At 36.4% G+C, this 18446-nt stretch overlaps 1 protein-coding gene across 2 annotated transcripts in view; it reads left to right on the forward strand.

Moving 5' to 3' along the window:
* Positions 1-18446, forward strand: part of LOC145671020 (diuretic hormone receptor-like) — a 1407723-nt gene that overhangs the window by 591321 nt on the left and 797956 nt on the right. For both annotated transcript variants that reach the window (XM_081739675.1, XM_081739676.1), the window contains exon 4: positions 4240-5409. In XM_081739675.1, coding sequence (XP_081595801.1) covers positions 5037-5409 — 373 coding nt within the window. In that variant the 5' untranslated portion in view covers positions 4240-5036. The remainder of the gene's footprint in view (positions 1-4239; positions 5410-18446) is intronic.

Genomic DNA, 18446 nt, shown 5'->3' on the forward strand with positions numbered 1-18446 from the left:
GTTCCTAATCCTCACTTTTATTGATTAACGACTTCACGCTTCTCCTCTTCACTTTTATTTACTAACAACTTCATGTTTCTAATCCTCACTTTTATTGATTAACGACTTCACGTTTCTCCTCTTCACGTTTCTTCTCCTCACTCTTATTGATTAACGCTTCACGTTTCTATTCTTCACTCTTATTCACTAACGACTTCATGTTCCTCCTCTTCACTTTTATTCACTAACATATTTACTACCTTGAAAGTTCACTTCCTCATCATCAATATTGGCTTCTGAAGATATCGCCAAATTGTTAGCGTTATTTAGTTGAAGATTGATGAATTTTATTAACTGAAGCACGGCGTCAGAACCATTGAATTAGTTCCTACACCATTGAACTTGAGTGCCTCAAATAAGTTCTACCAATACCACTAACTATCTACAAACATTTAGAGGTTACGTCCTTAATTTTATCTATACACACTCTACCTCAACTATCGCGGGAGACCCGGGTTCGATTCCCGGCGGGAGCTCATGTGGTTCGGATTCCATGGTAATCAGTCGGTCCACGTCTCATATAGTCTCGCTGCTGAAAGGGACGCTAAACTGAAATTCAACTCAACTCAACTCTACCTCAACTATACTACTGTACGGTGTCGATACATTGTTATTGTGTTGGTGCCTGTCTCCTTGATTGAAACTTGTCCACTATTTATAACTAATTATTATATTCATAATTTATATTTCGCCAGTAAATAAAAAAATCCTTTCCTGGATTCAATACATTCTTCGGAACATCGTCAACGTGATTGTCAGCATTTAATGATGTCTGTACTTCTATCTTATTGTGGGTTATAGAAGAAAAATCTCGTCCAGTTCTTTACCAGGAGGTAATATGCCTAAGGTCGATGACACATTCCCGCGCTGGATGCAATGCTGATACGCTGGAAAAGGAATGCAGTAGCTCGGGGTCACCAGTTTTCATCGCTAATCGACCACCAACTGAGTTAATGAAATTAGACCCTTCGTGACCCCAACACCAACTGGTTTCTATTGCTACTGTTACAAACCAATATTTGCTAGTAGGGTTGTATATTTTAGTCTTTTGTCGGATTTTCTGTGAGGGGCGACGAGACCTGCCTGAATTGAAGAATGGAGGATGTTGGAAGGAGCAAATATATCGGAACATGGGAAATCCCAGACTAGTGTTTTCCTTTTTTCCATGGCACCAAGGTTATGCCGTCAGGCTTTCTACCATCAGAGCGGCAACAACCATTTGGTTCTTTTATTGAATGAATTCCCGCTGAAACGTGGGCCCTACAAACGATGTCCTTCACATTAAGATGTCGAAATTATCTTCCAACACTTTTTTGTACATGATAGACCCTGTAATTCTTTATTATTAACATATGCGTTGCTGGGAGGACAGTGGTAAGGCTCACAAATATTAGCACCTAAGCGCAGATCTGTAGCAATACGAAAGCTCTCATTAGAAAGGTGTAGGCCGAGTGTGTGAGAAGGTAGGACTTGAAGCCATGCACCTTTTTTGGAGGAAGAGACAGCTAACATCTTGGTTTTGTCATCTGGGTTATTAGTTGATAATAAGAGTGAAGATAAACGAAGCTTAACTATGGGTTCATCTCAAGCAGACTGGACATGTCTTTTGTCGTTAGGTGGGGATCCTTCCATTTATCGATACAGTCTTGTATATCTCGAATCGAGTCTAAGTCAACCTGCTGTTGAAGAAGGAATCTAATTAGTTCTTGTGAGCCATAGAATGATGCCAGGAAAGAAGGCATGGAGATATCCATGGTTCGACTAATCCCAAGGCCTCCATTCTCAACTGGTAAGGAAGCTTGTAACCATGAACTGTCTTTCAAAGAACAGTTTAGAATGGATTCCAGTCCTGTTCTAAGAGTGTGGTCGAACTTGTCAAGTAATTTATCATCCTGTCAGGAAGGGGAGCAACGAAGAAAATATAGTAATCTTGGAATTGAAAGTGAAGCTCGTAGTAAATAATCAGCGGAGTGTGCAGAAATTTTTGATAATTGACAAAAGAAGAATTCTAATTTTGATATATTGTCCAATAAAATTTTTCCCCTTGATTCGGCAGAGATGGTAGCGCTTAAGGTTTCCACATTGGTAGGTCATAAGAGATTGATACCAGGTTCTACTTCGTTAAATCTTTCATAGAGGTCATGAACTTCATCATCTCTGACGCTCAGAAAACTCACTTCACATTTGGAAGAATTAAGAAACAATTCAATAGATGAAGCTTCTAGACGAATTTTATTGAAAGCGCCCGATGATATTTTCAGCTATTGTACCGTTGTCTAAGTACCAGATATTTAATTCTGTGTTAATGTTGTTAACTATGTGATGGATGGTTAGGGTGGACAGTGCTGGTCCAAGTGGGTCGCCTTGTTGTACTCCACATTGTGAGTGAATTATGTTATCACTTATAAATGATTGCTTGGTTCGGAGTAGCATGACGTGAGTGTGACGTATCTTGTGTAAATTGGAAAGTTAATTTTAACAGATTGCAACACTGAGTCTCGGTTAAGTTCATTAAAGGCGTTGCGGAAGTCAATTGTTAAAAATGCTTTCACTTCAGTATGGTGAGATGAGTAGTACATTCTGGCAGCATGTACAGCTGATTCTGCTCCGAATAGTATACAGAACCCGAGTTGGTGTGGTGATAATATATTAATTAATGAATCTCGTATCCGGAAGCAGATAATGTTTGCTCAAAGCGTCTCCAAACATTGTCAACAGCTATCGGACGAATTCCACCTTTTTTCTCCTTCAGTGCTAAAAGTGAGGCTAAAAAAATAGGTCTTAAAATGGTAGGCACTTTCCCAGATATAATTAAGTGGATAAATTCACATATTGATGTCATTAAGTGTTCCTTTGAAACGAAGGCTTGATTTATAAGAAGATCGTTTAAGATTGAAGGACGGAGATGATCCATTCCGGCTGCCGAACCAGAGGAGAAGAATTTTATCGCTTTAAATAACTCGACGACGATTTTAGTTACAGTAGTCGAGTCCTCAGGTGGTTCGGGATTGATGAATGAGTGAGCGTGGGCTGAATGTTTTTCTTTAGGAGTATGTAGTACTGACGTATCTGACGACACAGTGTCATCGGATATCAGTAGTCTGATAGCGCCACGTATATCACCATCTGCTAATTTTTGTTCGATGCTCTTGGTGTTGAGTGGACTGAATTTTTGTGGTTTGCGAGGTTCTTTGGTCCCTCGATGCTGCTTTGTTAATACTTCACGATGATGTTCCTTCCAGTTTTTGACTCTTAGCTTCACCCAAGTGGTGATATTGCTTACTTTCTCAGAAAGTAGTCTGATGCAAAGTACTGCGTAAAGGAAAATTAGAAGATTGATCCAAGAGTCAACACTATTAGTTTTGTTGATAATATGAATTATATTATATTCATAATGCCTGGCAAAAGTGTACTTGGCATCGTACAACAAATTCAATAATAGTGTTACTAAAGCACTATCATATTTCAACTGCAACGAACATTACGTTTTCTTCTTTCGACTTACTCTTAATTTCCGAAACCATGTCTGCTCGAAAGTTTTCATCTCCCACAACCAACATTAATAAAAAACACACACTCTCACAAAATGACTGTCCTGTTGGCTTGTTCTCTGTGTTATGGGAGCTTTCATCACAACACGTGACAAGAACAATTTTCCCACTACTCATTAGAGAAGCATGTAAATTCTCCAATTCCTGCGGGAGAAATTGAAAGTTAAGGAAACAAGATTCCCAAAAGATTTTCAGTGATATATTCGAAACTCTGCCCTTGAAACAAGTCCACGGTTTAATCATCTCCGTATTAGATCAATAAACTGGGAAAATAGTTTGTGGGACTCACAAAGAAGGATGTCCGGATAAAAAACTTTCTTTGAAAGGAATTTTTCATTATCTCTCCGAAAAGAAGCTAGGCAAGGTTTAGAAGGTTACAGTCTCTCTTCAGTCAGCGATATGTATCTGAAGAACTGTAAGGATATAACATATGATGAAATTTATTTTTCCTCATTAGTTTTTCGCAGTACCATCTTTTCGGTTGGTAAAAAAGGTAAGAACTTAATATTTAAACTCGTAGAGTTTAGTATTTAAGAAGTAATTAACGATAATGATTCAGATAATTCTTTGTTACTGAGTGTTAAAATGAATACACAAACGTAGTCCTACTCGAAGATATTCTCTAATTGGTTTTCCCTTTTCTTTTCAGAAAAAAATGTTCTTCATGGGTGTAATGAACATACAATATCAACGTAAACCTCAGTAACATTTGATTTCCTACGCTCAAGTAACTAAAGGAAGAAAGCTGACGCTAGTGTGTATTCCATGAACAACAAGTATTTGGTAAAAGCCGACCTGGAAAATAATGGATCAAAGTGTTCCCAATAAGGAATGTATTATTCAATCGGCGAAGGAAAAATAGTTATGGAACGTATTGCTTGTGAATTCATGTCGCGAATTTGTGTTAGTAAACTTATTTGTTTGAAGACAGATGTCGGTTAGTGATTATTATTTGTTTTTGTTGCTATTGTCGTCCGCGATTTGTTTATTTTATTAACGTTAAAGGCGTTATTCTTTTTTTTTGTAAATGTGACAATCGATAAGTTTTACTCGATTATCAATTTCTTAGAGAAATATCTAGTAAACCTACAGAAAAAGAAACACTACGGGAACGAGAAAAAAACAAGTGCGGGAACGAAAAGAAAACAGGTAGGAGAACAAGGAAAATAAGAACGGGAACGTGACAAAATAAATACAAAAACGAGAAATTAAGTACGAGAACGAGAAAAATAAATAAGTGAATAAGAACATAATAATAATGGTATCAATGAGAAAAGAAGATTGAAACACATATAAAATAAAAGTGAGGGTGTTTCCTTGTTTATTTTCCACACTTCAAAGCCTAACTGTATTTTCAAAGCAAACGTTGATTTCGTTAATCGTTTACTTGTTACATTGCATTTGTGCGATATTGGTGAAATAAACCGTGTAATTAATTTTATTTAAATGTCTTTTTCACTTACGATATCGTTTGTATGTGTTGTGCTAGTGTCGTTGTGTTTGAATATCTTTTTAACGATGGCCGGTGACGTAAAACTGCCTGATGATTCTGATAGTGAAGAAATCTATGACGTAGATGATACACAGTATTCGGTAGATGATTTGCATGCTTTGATGGAGGCAATGAACTTAACAAATGACGATAAGAATGAACTGTTGTGCAAAAGCCAATTTGAAACTGAATCTTATCCTAAAGGTGACTCGTTGTACTGTAACAGATCATGGGATACAGTTCTGTGTTGGCCAACAACACCTGCTGGAACTTTGGCAGTGATACCGTGCATGGAGGAATTCAAGAGCATCAAATACGATCCATCAGGTAAGTGACTATTTATTCATTTATTTATTTCAAAATATGTACAATTTGTGAATTCCGTTTTTGGTTGGAGGCAGCTGTATCTGCTAGTTGGAGACACAGATACGAGAATAACACGCGAAAGACTACTACAGTGAGTTCAATAGTCTTTCACAATACAAGTTTAAATGCAGTAAGGAGTGCAATTTATTTGTACTTACCAAATGAAGAAAACGTAAGTAATGGTTAATGTAACTCATCTCGGAAGTATTTCTTTGTTATCTAGTCTAACTAACATAATACTTTCTGTGGTTCCGTGTTCGATTCCCGAAGGAATGATTGAATCGCATACAAAGCTGAGTAGCTATTCGAGTCTCTCACACGTTAAACGGTAAGTCCTTTCTCTCTCTTTTTTTTTTTTTTTTTTTTTAGCTTCGGTGCTGCGAAGAAAAAATAACTCAAATAAATCAAGCAAACCAAATAGGAACAAGTTCTATAATAAGGATGGAAGGTGGTTGGATTTGAGATATCGAGGGACGTACCCCATTTGAATTGGAATCCGATGCTACGCACACAGAAACTACTCGCATTAGCCACTCGACCATGAAGAGGTGCTCTTCTAGTAGGAACATACGTATTGTAAATACCAATGTATGCTTAATAAAATTAAATGTTTTAAGAAAGTATTGTGTATATACCATCATATAGAACAATGGGCAATTTTATGGGGCTTTTACCATGAAATAAGTATTCTGTATACTAATGTTCCACATTTAATGCGAATTTCATTAAATACTAAATAAAAAGAAGAATATGTGTGCGGAGTGGCTGAGAATATTTTAGCCTTAAAGATACTGTATGCGTTATATACTCGATATCCTCGTGTACGTAAATATACGTGGTCCACTCTACTAGAAACAATCTGCTCATATTCTACTAGAAACAATCTTTAAGTTATGATCTTTAGCCACAATTCATTTTCGGCTCTAACTAACTAACTGCATGGCTTTTGGAACCCGCAGGGTTCAATGCCGCTTTCACAAAAGCTCTACACTGACTTCTATCCTTAGCCAACTGGATTCAGTTTCTACTTTGTATTCTTATTTCTATGAGATCCATCTTAATATTGTCCTCCCATCTGTACCTAAGTCTTCCAGTCATTCGATTGTTTTCCAGTCAAGACTTTGAAAGCGTTTCTACTTTCTTCATCCTAACTACATGACCTACCCACCTAAGCCTCCTAACTTGATGACCCTAACAATGTTTGGTAAACCGTATAAATTATGTAGTTCCTCGTTATGAAGTTTCCGCCATTCCCCATTCCCGTTCCTCTTGGGTCCGAATATTCGTCTCAGGATCTTTTTCTCAAATACTTTCAGTCTATGTTCTTCTTTCAGAGTAAGTAACAATGTTTCGCAACTATACAGAACAACAGGCATGATTATCCTTTTATATATTTTAAGCTTTAATTTCCTCGACAGACTTCTGCATTTCTTTCTATTGTTCTCCTAACTTTCCCTATTAAATTTACATCATCAACATAGGTCATAACCTGGTAAACACCATTCCACTCTAGGCCCTGGTTGCTACCTTTGATTTTCCTTATAGCGCATTCCAGGACAAAGTTGAATAATAATGGCGACAACGCGTTTCCTTATTTTAGGCCATTCTGGACGGAGAAAGCTCGTGGACAAAAAGTTTCCTATCCGGACTTTACTTTGGGATTCATTTAAACATTTCTTAATTAATCTAATTAGGTTTTTGGTAATCCAAATTCTGCATGTATGTGGTACAGTGTTTCTGCCCTTACCAAGTCGAAAGCCTTTCTAAAATTAATAAATAGTTGATATACTGGGGCATTATATTCCCACTTCTTTCCGAGTATTTGTCGAATTGTAAATATCTGGTCAATAGCTGATCGATTTCAATTAAATCCGCACTGATAATCTCCAATAATTTTATCTACATATGGGATCAATCTTGCTGATAGAATGTTTTACAAAATATTATTTAGTTAAAACCTTTTTCTAAATTCTAGAAGAAATGTGTGTCTGAGGGGGTAATACCAGGGGAATATTTTGATAGGAGATTTGAGTTCAAATTCAGATTCATAAATAATTGTCATGGCAACTGGTGAGACCTGAAGCATTGTCGTGCTGGTACAGTACTCTTTTGGCTAGCATTTGTGGCCTATTTGCTTTGATTTGAGCACTGAATCTTTTCACATCCTCAGCATACTATTGCCTTGTGATATTTTAACTCTTTTTAAAGTAATCAATCAACGCTATGTTTCATGAATTCCAAAAGAGTTGATGTCATCACTTTGTTAGCGGAAGGAACAACCTCTGCCTTCTCTTGGGAGCTTCCACTTCTGAATTTCAGTTTTGGGCAGATTTAGTAATGAACCTAACATTTCTACGTAGTGATGAATTGTGAGAGAAAATTGTCCAAATAGTTTCAAATTGTCCAATGACGTGATGTATCGAGTACGCTTTTGTTCAAGAGTCAGAGGACATGGGATCCATCGAGCTGAAATCTTTGATGACTCAAGTTCATTTGTGAGAATTTGATCTGACCTGCTCATTCCTGTGATATACCCAGCCTCTATGCTACCTGACAAGTTGACAATCGCCTAGGGCAATTTTTGTGAACACATTTATCAAGTATGAAGACAAGGTTTTCATTGATGATATTATTTGATGGCCTCTCTAATCTCAGTTTATCTCTGCAGCACTCTTTTAGCCATTCGTGAATTCTTGGAACCATCGTTTGTTGGTGGCATATGAAGGGGTAGATTTACCTAAAGTATTTACCGTAATCTGATGGATATTGGATTGTGAAATTCCATTCAACTGTTAATTATGACAGCCTATTCTGGATTCTTTTTTTTTATTTTCCCAAATTCTGACTTCCTCTTTATTTCAAGGACCCCTCAAAAACGAAGCAAGTTCCTTAGTACCATGAAGGTGGTAGAACGAACAAATGTTGTACCATTATGAAATTTATAAATTTTCTATTCTAGTAAACAATTAGACTCATAACTTTTCAGTTACTCTTTGTAAAACGATACTAATGAAGATTGTGAATAACTGACTAAAGGTTGAGTTAATAATTTAGGAAATTGAGTTCTATTTTGTTCTATAGTTAAGTTTAAAATACATTATATGTTGAAATATGTACTTTCAAATGCAACAAACTTTACAATCGCCGCGTTGTATACTGTAAATTAGATCCATGTTCATCGATTTAAAACATTCTTTGTCATTCATAAGTTTCAGCAAATGAAAAATTCTAACAGTTTCTGTTGACCGGGGAAAGGATAATATGAAACTTCGGGGAGAAGGTATTATTGCTTCAGTATGCAATGTCTTTTCAAATTATCTATGAGTGAAAGAAAATATTTCATACGTTTAAGATTACTTCTATATTTAATTTCGTGTAAAATTACTGTATATGGTAATCTTTCATCGTGATTCAAAATTGACAATGGAGTTAGTTATCTTTAATTTTTGCACTTATCTTCAAGTAACGAGAAAAGACATCAGCACGAGAAAGATATAAACAAAACAACACTGAAACGAAAGAAAGAAATACGAAGGCTGGAGAAAGAAAGAGAAATGAAAGATAATAAATAAGAAAAGAGAAAAGTAGTATCTGAACAGAACAAATCATGCAGAAATGAAAACAGTTTAATGATATAAAAGAAATACATAAAGTAATGGAAGTTATCAGGTTTTTGTGTGTCTGTCTTGTTACATAAATTATTATTAATATTTCACTATCTTTCTTTGTTATTCAGAAATTAGTTGCTAAAATATTGTTTACCTTTCTGAATAAAAATAATAATTAATTTAAACAATTCATGATTTTTGTTCAGTTTAACGTCCCACAGCTTTGCACCAAGCTATGGGGGACGATGACGATGATGGTAAACGAAATAGCGGAATGAAGAAAATAAGAAATTTTTGACACAGTCTTTGTCAATCACAAAGTCCACCTGGCGCGAGGTTGGATTGAAATAATTGGTGACATACACAGAATAATTATGGGTATCAATGAAGTAAAAAGTATATTTATTACTAGCAGCGTTCACCCCGCTTCGCTGCGGTCACCCCGGAACGCAATAAACTTTGTTACTTAGATAATTTTTACTTTTTCGCTTTCAAGTGATATGATAAAAACCATAGAAGATTGCAGTAAATCTTAACATTATATCGCCTGTCATTTATGTTAACCCGCCCCGCTTCGCTGCGGTCATCCCGGTGCTGGCATATTGTAAAAGTGTCTGTAAAAATAAGCAAATCAATTAAAAAATTTTAAACAGAAGATTCAAGCTATTTTCCGCTGTATATCGCCTGTCATTTATGTTAACCCGCCGAGTGACACGGTCATGCGGGTTGCATATAAATACGTTTATTTTTACCTATGATGAACTAATAACAAAGGATTTGTACGTTATGGACACTTGAATGGTCAATTATCTCAAGACACTGGTAATTAAAAATTAAAGTGATATGATAAAAACCATCTAGGGTCCAAATCCTAATAACCCCCCAAAAATGAAAGAAATTGGTTCAGCCGTATTAGCGTGATGAGCGGACAAAATTTTGTACGTTCTCTTTTATATATATAGATAGAGTGCTGAAAAGATAAAACTTCATATGAAGTGAAATGGTTTTATTAGAACCCATGATTATAGTTAACATGAGCACCATGACGAAAGCAATAACACTCTTGGCCTAACCATTTTATTGTATTTACTGACCCAAATTGTGCAAACCCTAAGTACGGTTGGAGAGATTCTTTCTCTATACCAGTCACTTTATACAACTGATCGATGTATGGCATAGAAGAGCGATTTTAAATCTGAGGAAAGAGAAATACTATGTGCAAATGAGTGGAAGTAGGATAATTGAATAAACAAATGTTGGTGGTTTGCTGTAATATCGTCATGGGACCACGAGAAGCAAGCTTGCAAAATCTTCGCCTAGGCTATCGCTGTTCCTATTTGCCTGCTGTTTGCGTGTGGGTTCGTCATGGAGCCACGATAGCAAGCCTTCAAAATCTTCGCTACACTCAAGCCTGCAAAATCTTCGCCTATACTATCACTGTTCCTGTTTACCTGTAGTTTGCGTGTAGTTTCGTCATGGGGCCGCGGGTAGCAGGCCTGCAAAATCTTCGCCTACACAATCGCCGTTCCTGTTTCCCTGTGGTTTGCGTGTAGTTTCTTCATGGGACCACGAGCAGCAAGCTTGCAAAATCTTCGCCTACACTATCACTGTTCCTGTTTGCCTGTGGCTCGCGTGTAGTTTCATCATCAAGCCAGGAGTAGTAAGCCTGCAAAATCTTCGCCTACGTAATCGCCGTTCCTGTTTCCCTGTCCACACTGTACTTTATCAACGTCGGTTACCTGCCAGATTCTTCCCTTCAGCAGCAAACTGACGTTATAAAGGATTAAGTTAGAAATGACTACTCTATAGGAAGATACACTTATTCAGCGTAGTCTCCATTACACAGGGCCGGATTTCCCAATAGGCCCGGTAGGCCCGGGCCTATGGGCGCAAGCTGCCAGGGGGCGCACGGCCGAGAGAAAAATTTTTAAAAAAATCTAGAAATAAAAATAAATAGCCATAACATAACATACTTTTTGAATTGATTAAAAAAAATCAGGCTAATAAAGCATTCTGATTTTGAAGTTCATTGGAACAAATAATTGTTGGTAAAGTTCACCAATCGTTTGTTAATACATTAACGGTATTTTGTTAAGCCCAGAACCAAGTAAATTACTCAAAAAACTTGCAATGATAAAATTGCATCGTGGAGTGGTGTTTAAGCAATTAACATATAGGCCTGATATATATATATATTTTTTTAAAATAAAGGTTTTTAGGAAAGTAACTTTAACCAGACTAGGGGGCGGAAAATTTATTGGGCCTAGTGGCGCCAAAATGCTAAATCCGGCCCTGCCATTACAAGCGAAGTATTCTTTGCCATTGCTGAACCCACCTCCCTAATCCTATCTTTAATGCTTGCCTTTTCAGCGAGGGGAGAAAGAGCTGGTAAATATAACATCAAGTTAGCAAAGGCAGTGGTCACAGACAATTAAGTACATCCAAGGTGTAGCCGATGAATTAGTAGATGTACTATAAGCATATTCATGACTACTTATACACTTTCCAACGCTTGATCTCCTACGTCATCCCCTCCCCCTTTCCTTATTACTTTTTTAGATGTAAAACTGTGCTTTAGGTCATACACTAGTCAGTTAGATGAAACTACTCTATGCAAAGAATTCGGTTTGCGTTGTTTAAGCCATATACTAAGCGCTGGCTTTTGAGCTTTTCATGTCTTGGAGAAGAGCAGTGATGCTATTCTTTGGACGGACACAAAATCGATAATTGTCCTTATTGATTTGAAACGGTTCCAGCAGATCAGAGCAAATGACCGATATTTTCTCTTTCATATCGAGTTCCAACTGTCAAGGTATCCATTTTGTACATACTTTACGATAACCTAAGTCTTTTACTATGTTTCGGATTGTATTGTGACCGCAGCCAACTTCTGGAGAATGTTAATGGACTTTTCCTTCCGCTCGTTCAGGATTTGTATCTGTGGTTACAGTTGATAGGCTACCACTGCGTGGTTTGTCCTTAATGCTCTTTTCTTCTTCTCTAAATGTTCCCCTTGATCTAAACACGTTCCTCTTGTCAATGGTATGGTCTCCGTAAATATCCCGTGTTTCTGTGAATACCCTTCTTTTGCCAGAAAAGTAGTTTTCATACTTTATATCTATAATTTAAATGCAATAAAAATGGAAATCTACACCGTTCCATTTGAAAACAGCAACTTTAAAAACTGTGTATAATTTGGCTGATGAAGGAATGTATCATTGGTAATTTACCACCTTGACGAGCTGAGGATTATGCATTTTGTTAAAAACATGTAAAATCACTAATTTCTGAACTATAATGGTGAGTACTTAATATTAAGACTACTACCTATGTATTCCACTATCTATTGAATTGTATTCTGAGCTCCCTCGTGGCTAAGCAGTTAGCATACGCGCATTTGCCGTTTGAGACCCGGGTTCGATTCCCGGCGGGAGCTCATGTGGTTCGGATTCCACGTTAATCAGTAGGTCCACGTCTCATTTAGCCTCGCTGTTGAAAAGGACGCTAAACTAAAATCAACTCAACAACTGAATTGTATTGTGACATACTAATTTAAACTTATATTTGTTAAAAGTGATGAGCTTGAATATAATTATTCTCGGGCAATCAGCCAGGTGAAATATACGTCGTCCAACGTTTCGAGAACCTACAACATTGTTCTCGTCTTCAGGGTGAAATATGAGAGACAAAAAAGAATCCTTCATTATATAGGTGCTGGCAGGAAGAGGAACTGAATTTGATTGGTCAATGGCGACGTCTAATCAGCGCGACGTCTACGACCCCAATTACGGTTGGCTAGTTGGTTGCGTTGGTTGACAAGCCCCGATTGGTTGTTTTGTATGCGTTTTCTTCCAATGAGGGCAAGCCATTTATCTCTATTGAGATTGCTATCTTCTTCTACTATTGCTATTGCTTCCTTCACCATTCTTTGTTTAGTAATTAGCTTGTTGGTACATTAAATTACAGAATACTTGAGTGTAATTTATATGAAAGAAAGAAAAGAGGAAGATAAAGACGTAAGAAAACACATATAATACAATATGTGAAAGTTGTGTTGAATGCCGGTTCTTGAAGGGACTTCGGAAAACGTTAAATGAAAATCTTATCGCAAAAATCTAAGGGATAAAAGCTCAAATATGTACTAATTCTAGTATACAAGAATTGAGTATATTTAAGTCTTCTTCCCTTAGTTTGTGGAGGTAAAATTTTAGCGTTTTATTTAAGTGATCTACCTATTGGTATTTATTTAAGTTTTCTTCTCTCAAATAATAACAATAAAATGTAAACATTACACGATATGTCTTCCCGTAAGAGAGAAGCCACTAGTGCATTGAATATGCATAAATATTATGATCAGTATCATAGGTATTCTGCCATTATTGGCAGGACACTTGCCATAACTCAGAATCCTCCACGCTCGACGGTCTTCCTCTAACTTCGTCTTCACATACAATTTCGCTGTTTTGATATCGTCCATTAATTGTAGTCTCTTTCGACCGTCTCTCTCTTTCCTGCCACCATACCCTCTAGCATGTTCCTTGTGATACACTTTCTTCTTACTCAACATCCCATCCAGTTTCTCTTCCTCTTCTTAATAATATTCTTTTCACCCCCACCATTTCTAAGACCCTCTCATTCGTTTTCCACTCGACCCAACTAACTCTCTCCATTCTTCTCCACACAAACATTTCGTAAGATTCTAGTCGTTTTTCATCATTTTTGCGTAATGTACATGTTTCTGAATCATACAGTACAATACTCCACAAGTAACATTTTATGAGTATTTTTCTCAACATTTTATTCAACGTCCCACCAAATAGTATTTTCTTCTTTCTAAAGGCTTTTCTCGCCATTTGTATCCTTGCTTTTATTTCACATTCACATTACATATCATACCTAATAATAATAATACCCACGTATCAAAAACTAGTCATCTGTTTTATTTTCTCCCCTACTACTTCTATATTTGACACAAACCGCTTCATCCCAATCACCATGGTTTTTGTCTTTCTAACATTTATTTTCATCCCACATTCATAAAGCCCTTCCTCAAGTTTTCTAACAGCTTATTGATTTTCCTCTTTAGATTCCGCAACAAGCGCCATATCGTCCGCGTGAAATTATCTCTGTATGAAATCAACAAAACAGTACAGTGTGATTCAAAAGTTGGCACGATTCCATTCTTAATTAGAAACATGGGGGAAACCGAATAAAAATGAAAATGAAATTTTATTTTTTACGTCCCACGGTTATGCCGGTTAGGCTAAAGGAGACGGTGATAATGAGAGATGAATGAAATAGTGGAATGAAGAAAGTGGGAGGAAACGGGAGAACCCCGAGAAAAGCCACGAGCACGGTGTTTGTCCAACACAAAGTCCACGCGGCGCGAGCTGGGATCGAACCAGGGACCCCAAGCACCGGAGGTGAACGCTCTACCACTGAGCCACCGCGGCCCAACGGAAGAACCGAATACGTAGCAATTGTTCAATACACGTAGAACGGATAAATTGAACACTGAAGGTTATATTGTTCATGAGAAATTTTCAAGATGTAGTGATTGACGTGACTTTCACATATAAGATCTAGCATAATCATTTAGGGTTTTTCTGGGAGGCATGAGTCTTCTATACAAGTAAATGTTACATTTCTCATCACAATATTTTGTAACTTATGAGTTGGACGGTTTGTGGATATGATACTGTTATAGAATCTAAAGAGGAAATCTAAAAGAGGTTAGAAAACTTGAGAAAAGGGTGTGAAGAATATGGGATGAAAATAAATGTTTGAAAGACAAAAGCCATTGTGATTGGAACGAAGCGGTCGGTGTCAAATATAGAAGTTGTAGGGGAGAAAATAAAACAAATGACTAGTTTTTGATACGTGGGTAGTATTATTAGGGATGATATGAAGTGTGAATGTGAAATAAAAGCAAAAATACAAATGAAAGCCTTTAGGAAGAAGAAAATACTATTTGGTGGGGCCTTGAATAAAAAGTTGAGAAAAAGACTCATAAATTGCTACGTGTGGAGTATTATAGTATATGGTTCAGAAACATGGACATTACGAAAAATGATTAAAAACGACTGGAAGCTTTCGAAATGTGGGTGTAGAGGAGAACGGAAAGAATTGGCTGGTGGAGAGGAAAACGAATGAGAGGGTGTTAGAAATGATGGGGGTGAAAAGAATAATTTTAGATATTATTAAGAAGAAAAAGAGAAACTGGTTGGGGCATTGGATAAGAAGGAACTGTATGATGAGGGACGTGTTAGAAGGTATGATGGCAGGAAAGAGAGGGAGAGGGCGAAGAAGGCTACACCGAACGATATCAGAAAACGAGAAATCGTACATGAAGACGAAGAGGACTGTGGACACTTCTTAGTTGCAGGAAGTGACCTCCAACAATGGCAGAACACCTATGATGATAATGATGATGAGTTGGAAATCTCATTTATTAATGGGATTATTATTTTTCGTAAATTCAGACAGAAAATATTTTTATGTCTATATCATGAGGAAAAGTGTCTACGTAAACTACGTAAGTAATTATTGTTTGCATCATACGTGGTTTACGTAATGCTATGAACTTGACACTTACTCGCCTCGGAGTGAAAGTTATACCACAAAGCTGAATTGTATTCGTAAGATGTTGATCCACCCTTGAAATAAAAAGTAATATCTCAACAGATTAACGTTCGCTACATCTTCAAAAATAGTAAATACAAAATACCAGGAAATCATTGGTACAACACAGGTATACAGAGCATGGAAGAGTAAAGTCTGAAGAAGTCTCTACAGAAAGGGAGCGCACGTTATAATTACTTTTGTTATCGTATTCCATCATAATAGGTCGAGTTTCTCCTCAGGCGAGAAAGATATGCTGAATTAATTCCTGACTCAAATTTGCACTACGATGAAAATTGAATTAGAAGATTCAAATCTAGAAATTTATTTAGAGACGCTCTCGTGTCCTGGGTTTGATTTCTTGTCATTATTGACCCATTTCTCGGACGTAGAGAGTAGGAATTGATTAATTCATATGCTGCAAATTGAGTGGAACACTTGGCATAATAAAGACCCGAAATGACACCCTTGAAGCGATCGTAAATTGTGAAAAGATATTGTTAAGAAAGTTAATAATTGGGGGACTAAGAATGAATAACTAGTATTTTCTCCTGATATTTCTAGAACTAAAGTTCATTAGTACTTCCACATGTCTCTATATTCACTTCCGTTCCGGACAAGACATTAGATTGTTTCTGCAACCACTTTTTGTCACCATATTAAACTTGCAATGTTTCGAGATGGTACAGAATAGGTAAAACAATCGACGGGAGAACAATAAACAAATTCACTAGAAAGTTTAGTACTTTATGGGACTCCTGAGATGTGATGTTATGATTCAGTAATATGCTTTAAGTTCAGTTTCAACAGTGACTCAGGTTATATGGCCATGTGTCAGTCACGGCAGAAGAAAGGTCTTATAAAATTTAGTATGAGTATTGCGTTGTAAACCATAAGTTGTTCCAACTAGACGCTTTAAAACGATTATTTTATTTCTTTAATTTGTAAAATTTTGTTTTACAGTTATGTTTTGAATAAAGTAAGGGTTGGTTCAGATAGGATTTACATCATTATAAATTAATATAAATTTATTTAGACTACTTTCAAAGCTAGTTTCGGTGTCATTTTCTAGCAAAATTGATCAAAGCTTGAATCACATAGTACATAGTAGAACAAAGGAGATAAATAGGGAATACCATTTGATTTTTGCGTACAATTAATTAATATTTAATGAAAGAAAGGAAGCTATAAGTATCATACATTTACACAGCCAATTTGTAACCTAGCAACGTTATTTCCTATGGCAACTTGGATACGTAAGGAAAAACGGGATAGTTATAAAATCATAACAAATGTGTTCATTTTGGAAAACACATAATGAAATACCTGACGTATTTCAATACCTAACACATAATGTGTACACATAATGAAATACCTGACGTTATAGAACATATATAAAATTTGAAATGAAACTATTGATGTATTGATTCAAAACTGTAACATTCTTTATTCATTGGCAAATACAACTATTGCAATTTGGAAACGAAATGCATCAATTATTGAATATTTTCAATGAACTTACAAAGTTCGTTACTCAATTCTTTATGTCTATCGCTCTCTCTCTCTCTCTCTCTGTGTGTGTGTGTGTGTGTGTTCCTATTATTTGCTATTATTTTTTTTAATTTTGAGCCCTCCATTCAATAGAACACCAAAAACTGTCTAAGAAAGTGATGGAATTTTTCCCGTCACTCTTACCGCTCCCGAGATATTGGCCAAAAATGGCAGATTTCCGGAGATTTAAGGAGTCATATCTCAGGAATTGTAAATTATACAAAAATGATATTGGTGTTGATCAAATCTAAGAGGATGTGAATATTTTGGTACCAAAATAGTAACCTGTAGCCATTGATCAACTGCCACCGTTCCTCAGATTTTGGCCAAAAAAAAAAAAAAAAAAAAAAAAAAAAAAAATTCGCATTTCGGGAGATTTAAGGAGTCATATCTCGGGAACCGTAAGTCATAGACAGATGATATTTTGCGAGGAAGAAAAGAAGGTGCGGATAAAAATATTCACTTTTACATGTAGGAATAATCACAGTTATCCTTCCCACTCCATCTTTCCCTTCCTTTTAATTTCGTTCTGGCAATGCTCTTGGAGCATTCTCAACTGGTTTCTTCTCTTGTTACATTTTCATATATACAGTATAATGAATCATTGTTAATTCACTGCTGGATGAAGATATTTCCAGATCTTCTCCACAACTACCTAACTTGGCTACTTCTCTTCCATATTACTCCGCAGTATGTAATGATATAGACACATCATCTTATACAAGAACGTTCCCTGGGTTGTTTCTAGTCTTAAGCCATCGAGTCAAAAATTTTGGACCTGGATGCAAGAGTACCCTAACCAACAATAATTTTAAAATGAGAAACATTAATTTAAAGTTTTCTATTGTCTTTTGAAACGTATTTTACAGAGCTTATATTTGGTAACTAATACAAAAAAACTCTCATCTTATATGCTGCACCGTAGGTTTGTAGTAAAATTTCAGATTTATTTTGCAATTTGGTTTTGATTATATTGTGAACTTGTGTTGATTAGACTACTATTGCACTTAGATGTTTTAGTCCAGAGGTGGAGAACTTGTTTTCTTCAGTCATAAAATGAGGCCTTCTGGGTGTATTGTAAATAATGCTAAATTATATAACAAACAAAATATACTAGATATATAATGCTGTGTGGCCTTCTTGGGGAATTGGCATTCTCGATTACTCTTTAACCCTTAACGGTTCACTATCTTTTCTGTCTGTTCCCGGCACTGCTTG

This window comes from Thermobia domestica, chromosome 15, assembly GCF_964235325.1.
Source record: "Thermobia domestica chromosome 15, izTheDome1.hap1.1, whole genome shotgun sequence".
NCBI lineage: Eukaryota > Metazoa > Arthropoda > Insecta > Zygentoma > Lepismatidae > Thermobia > Thermobia domestica.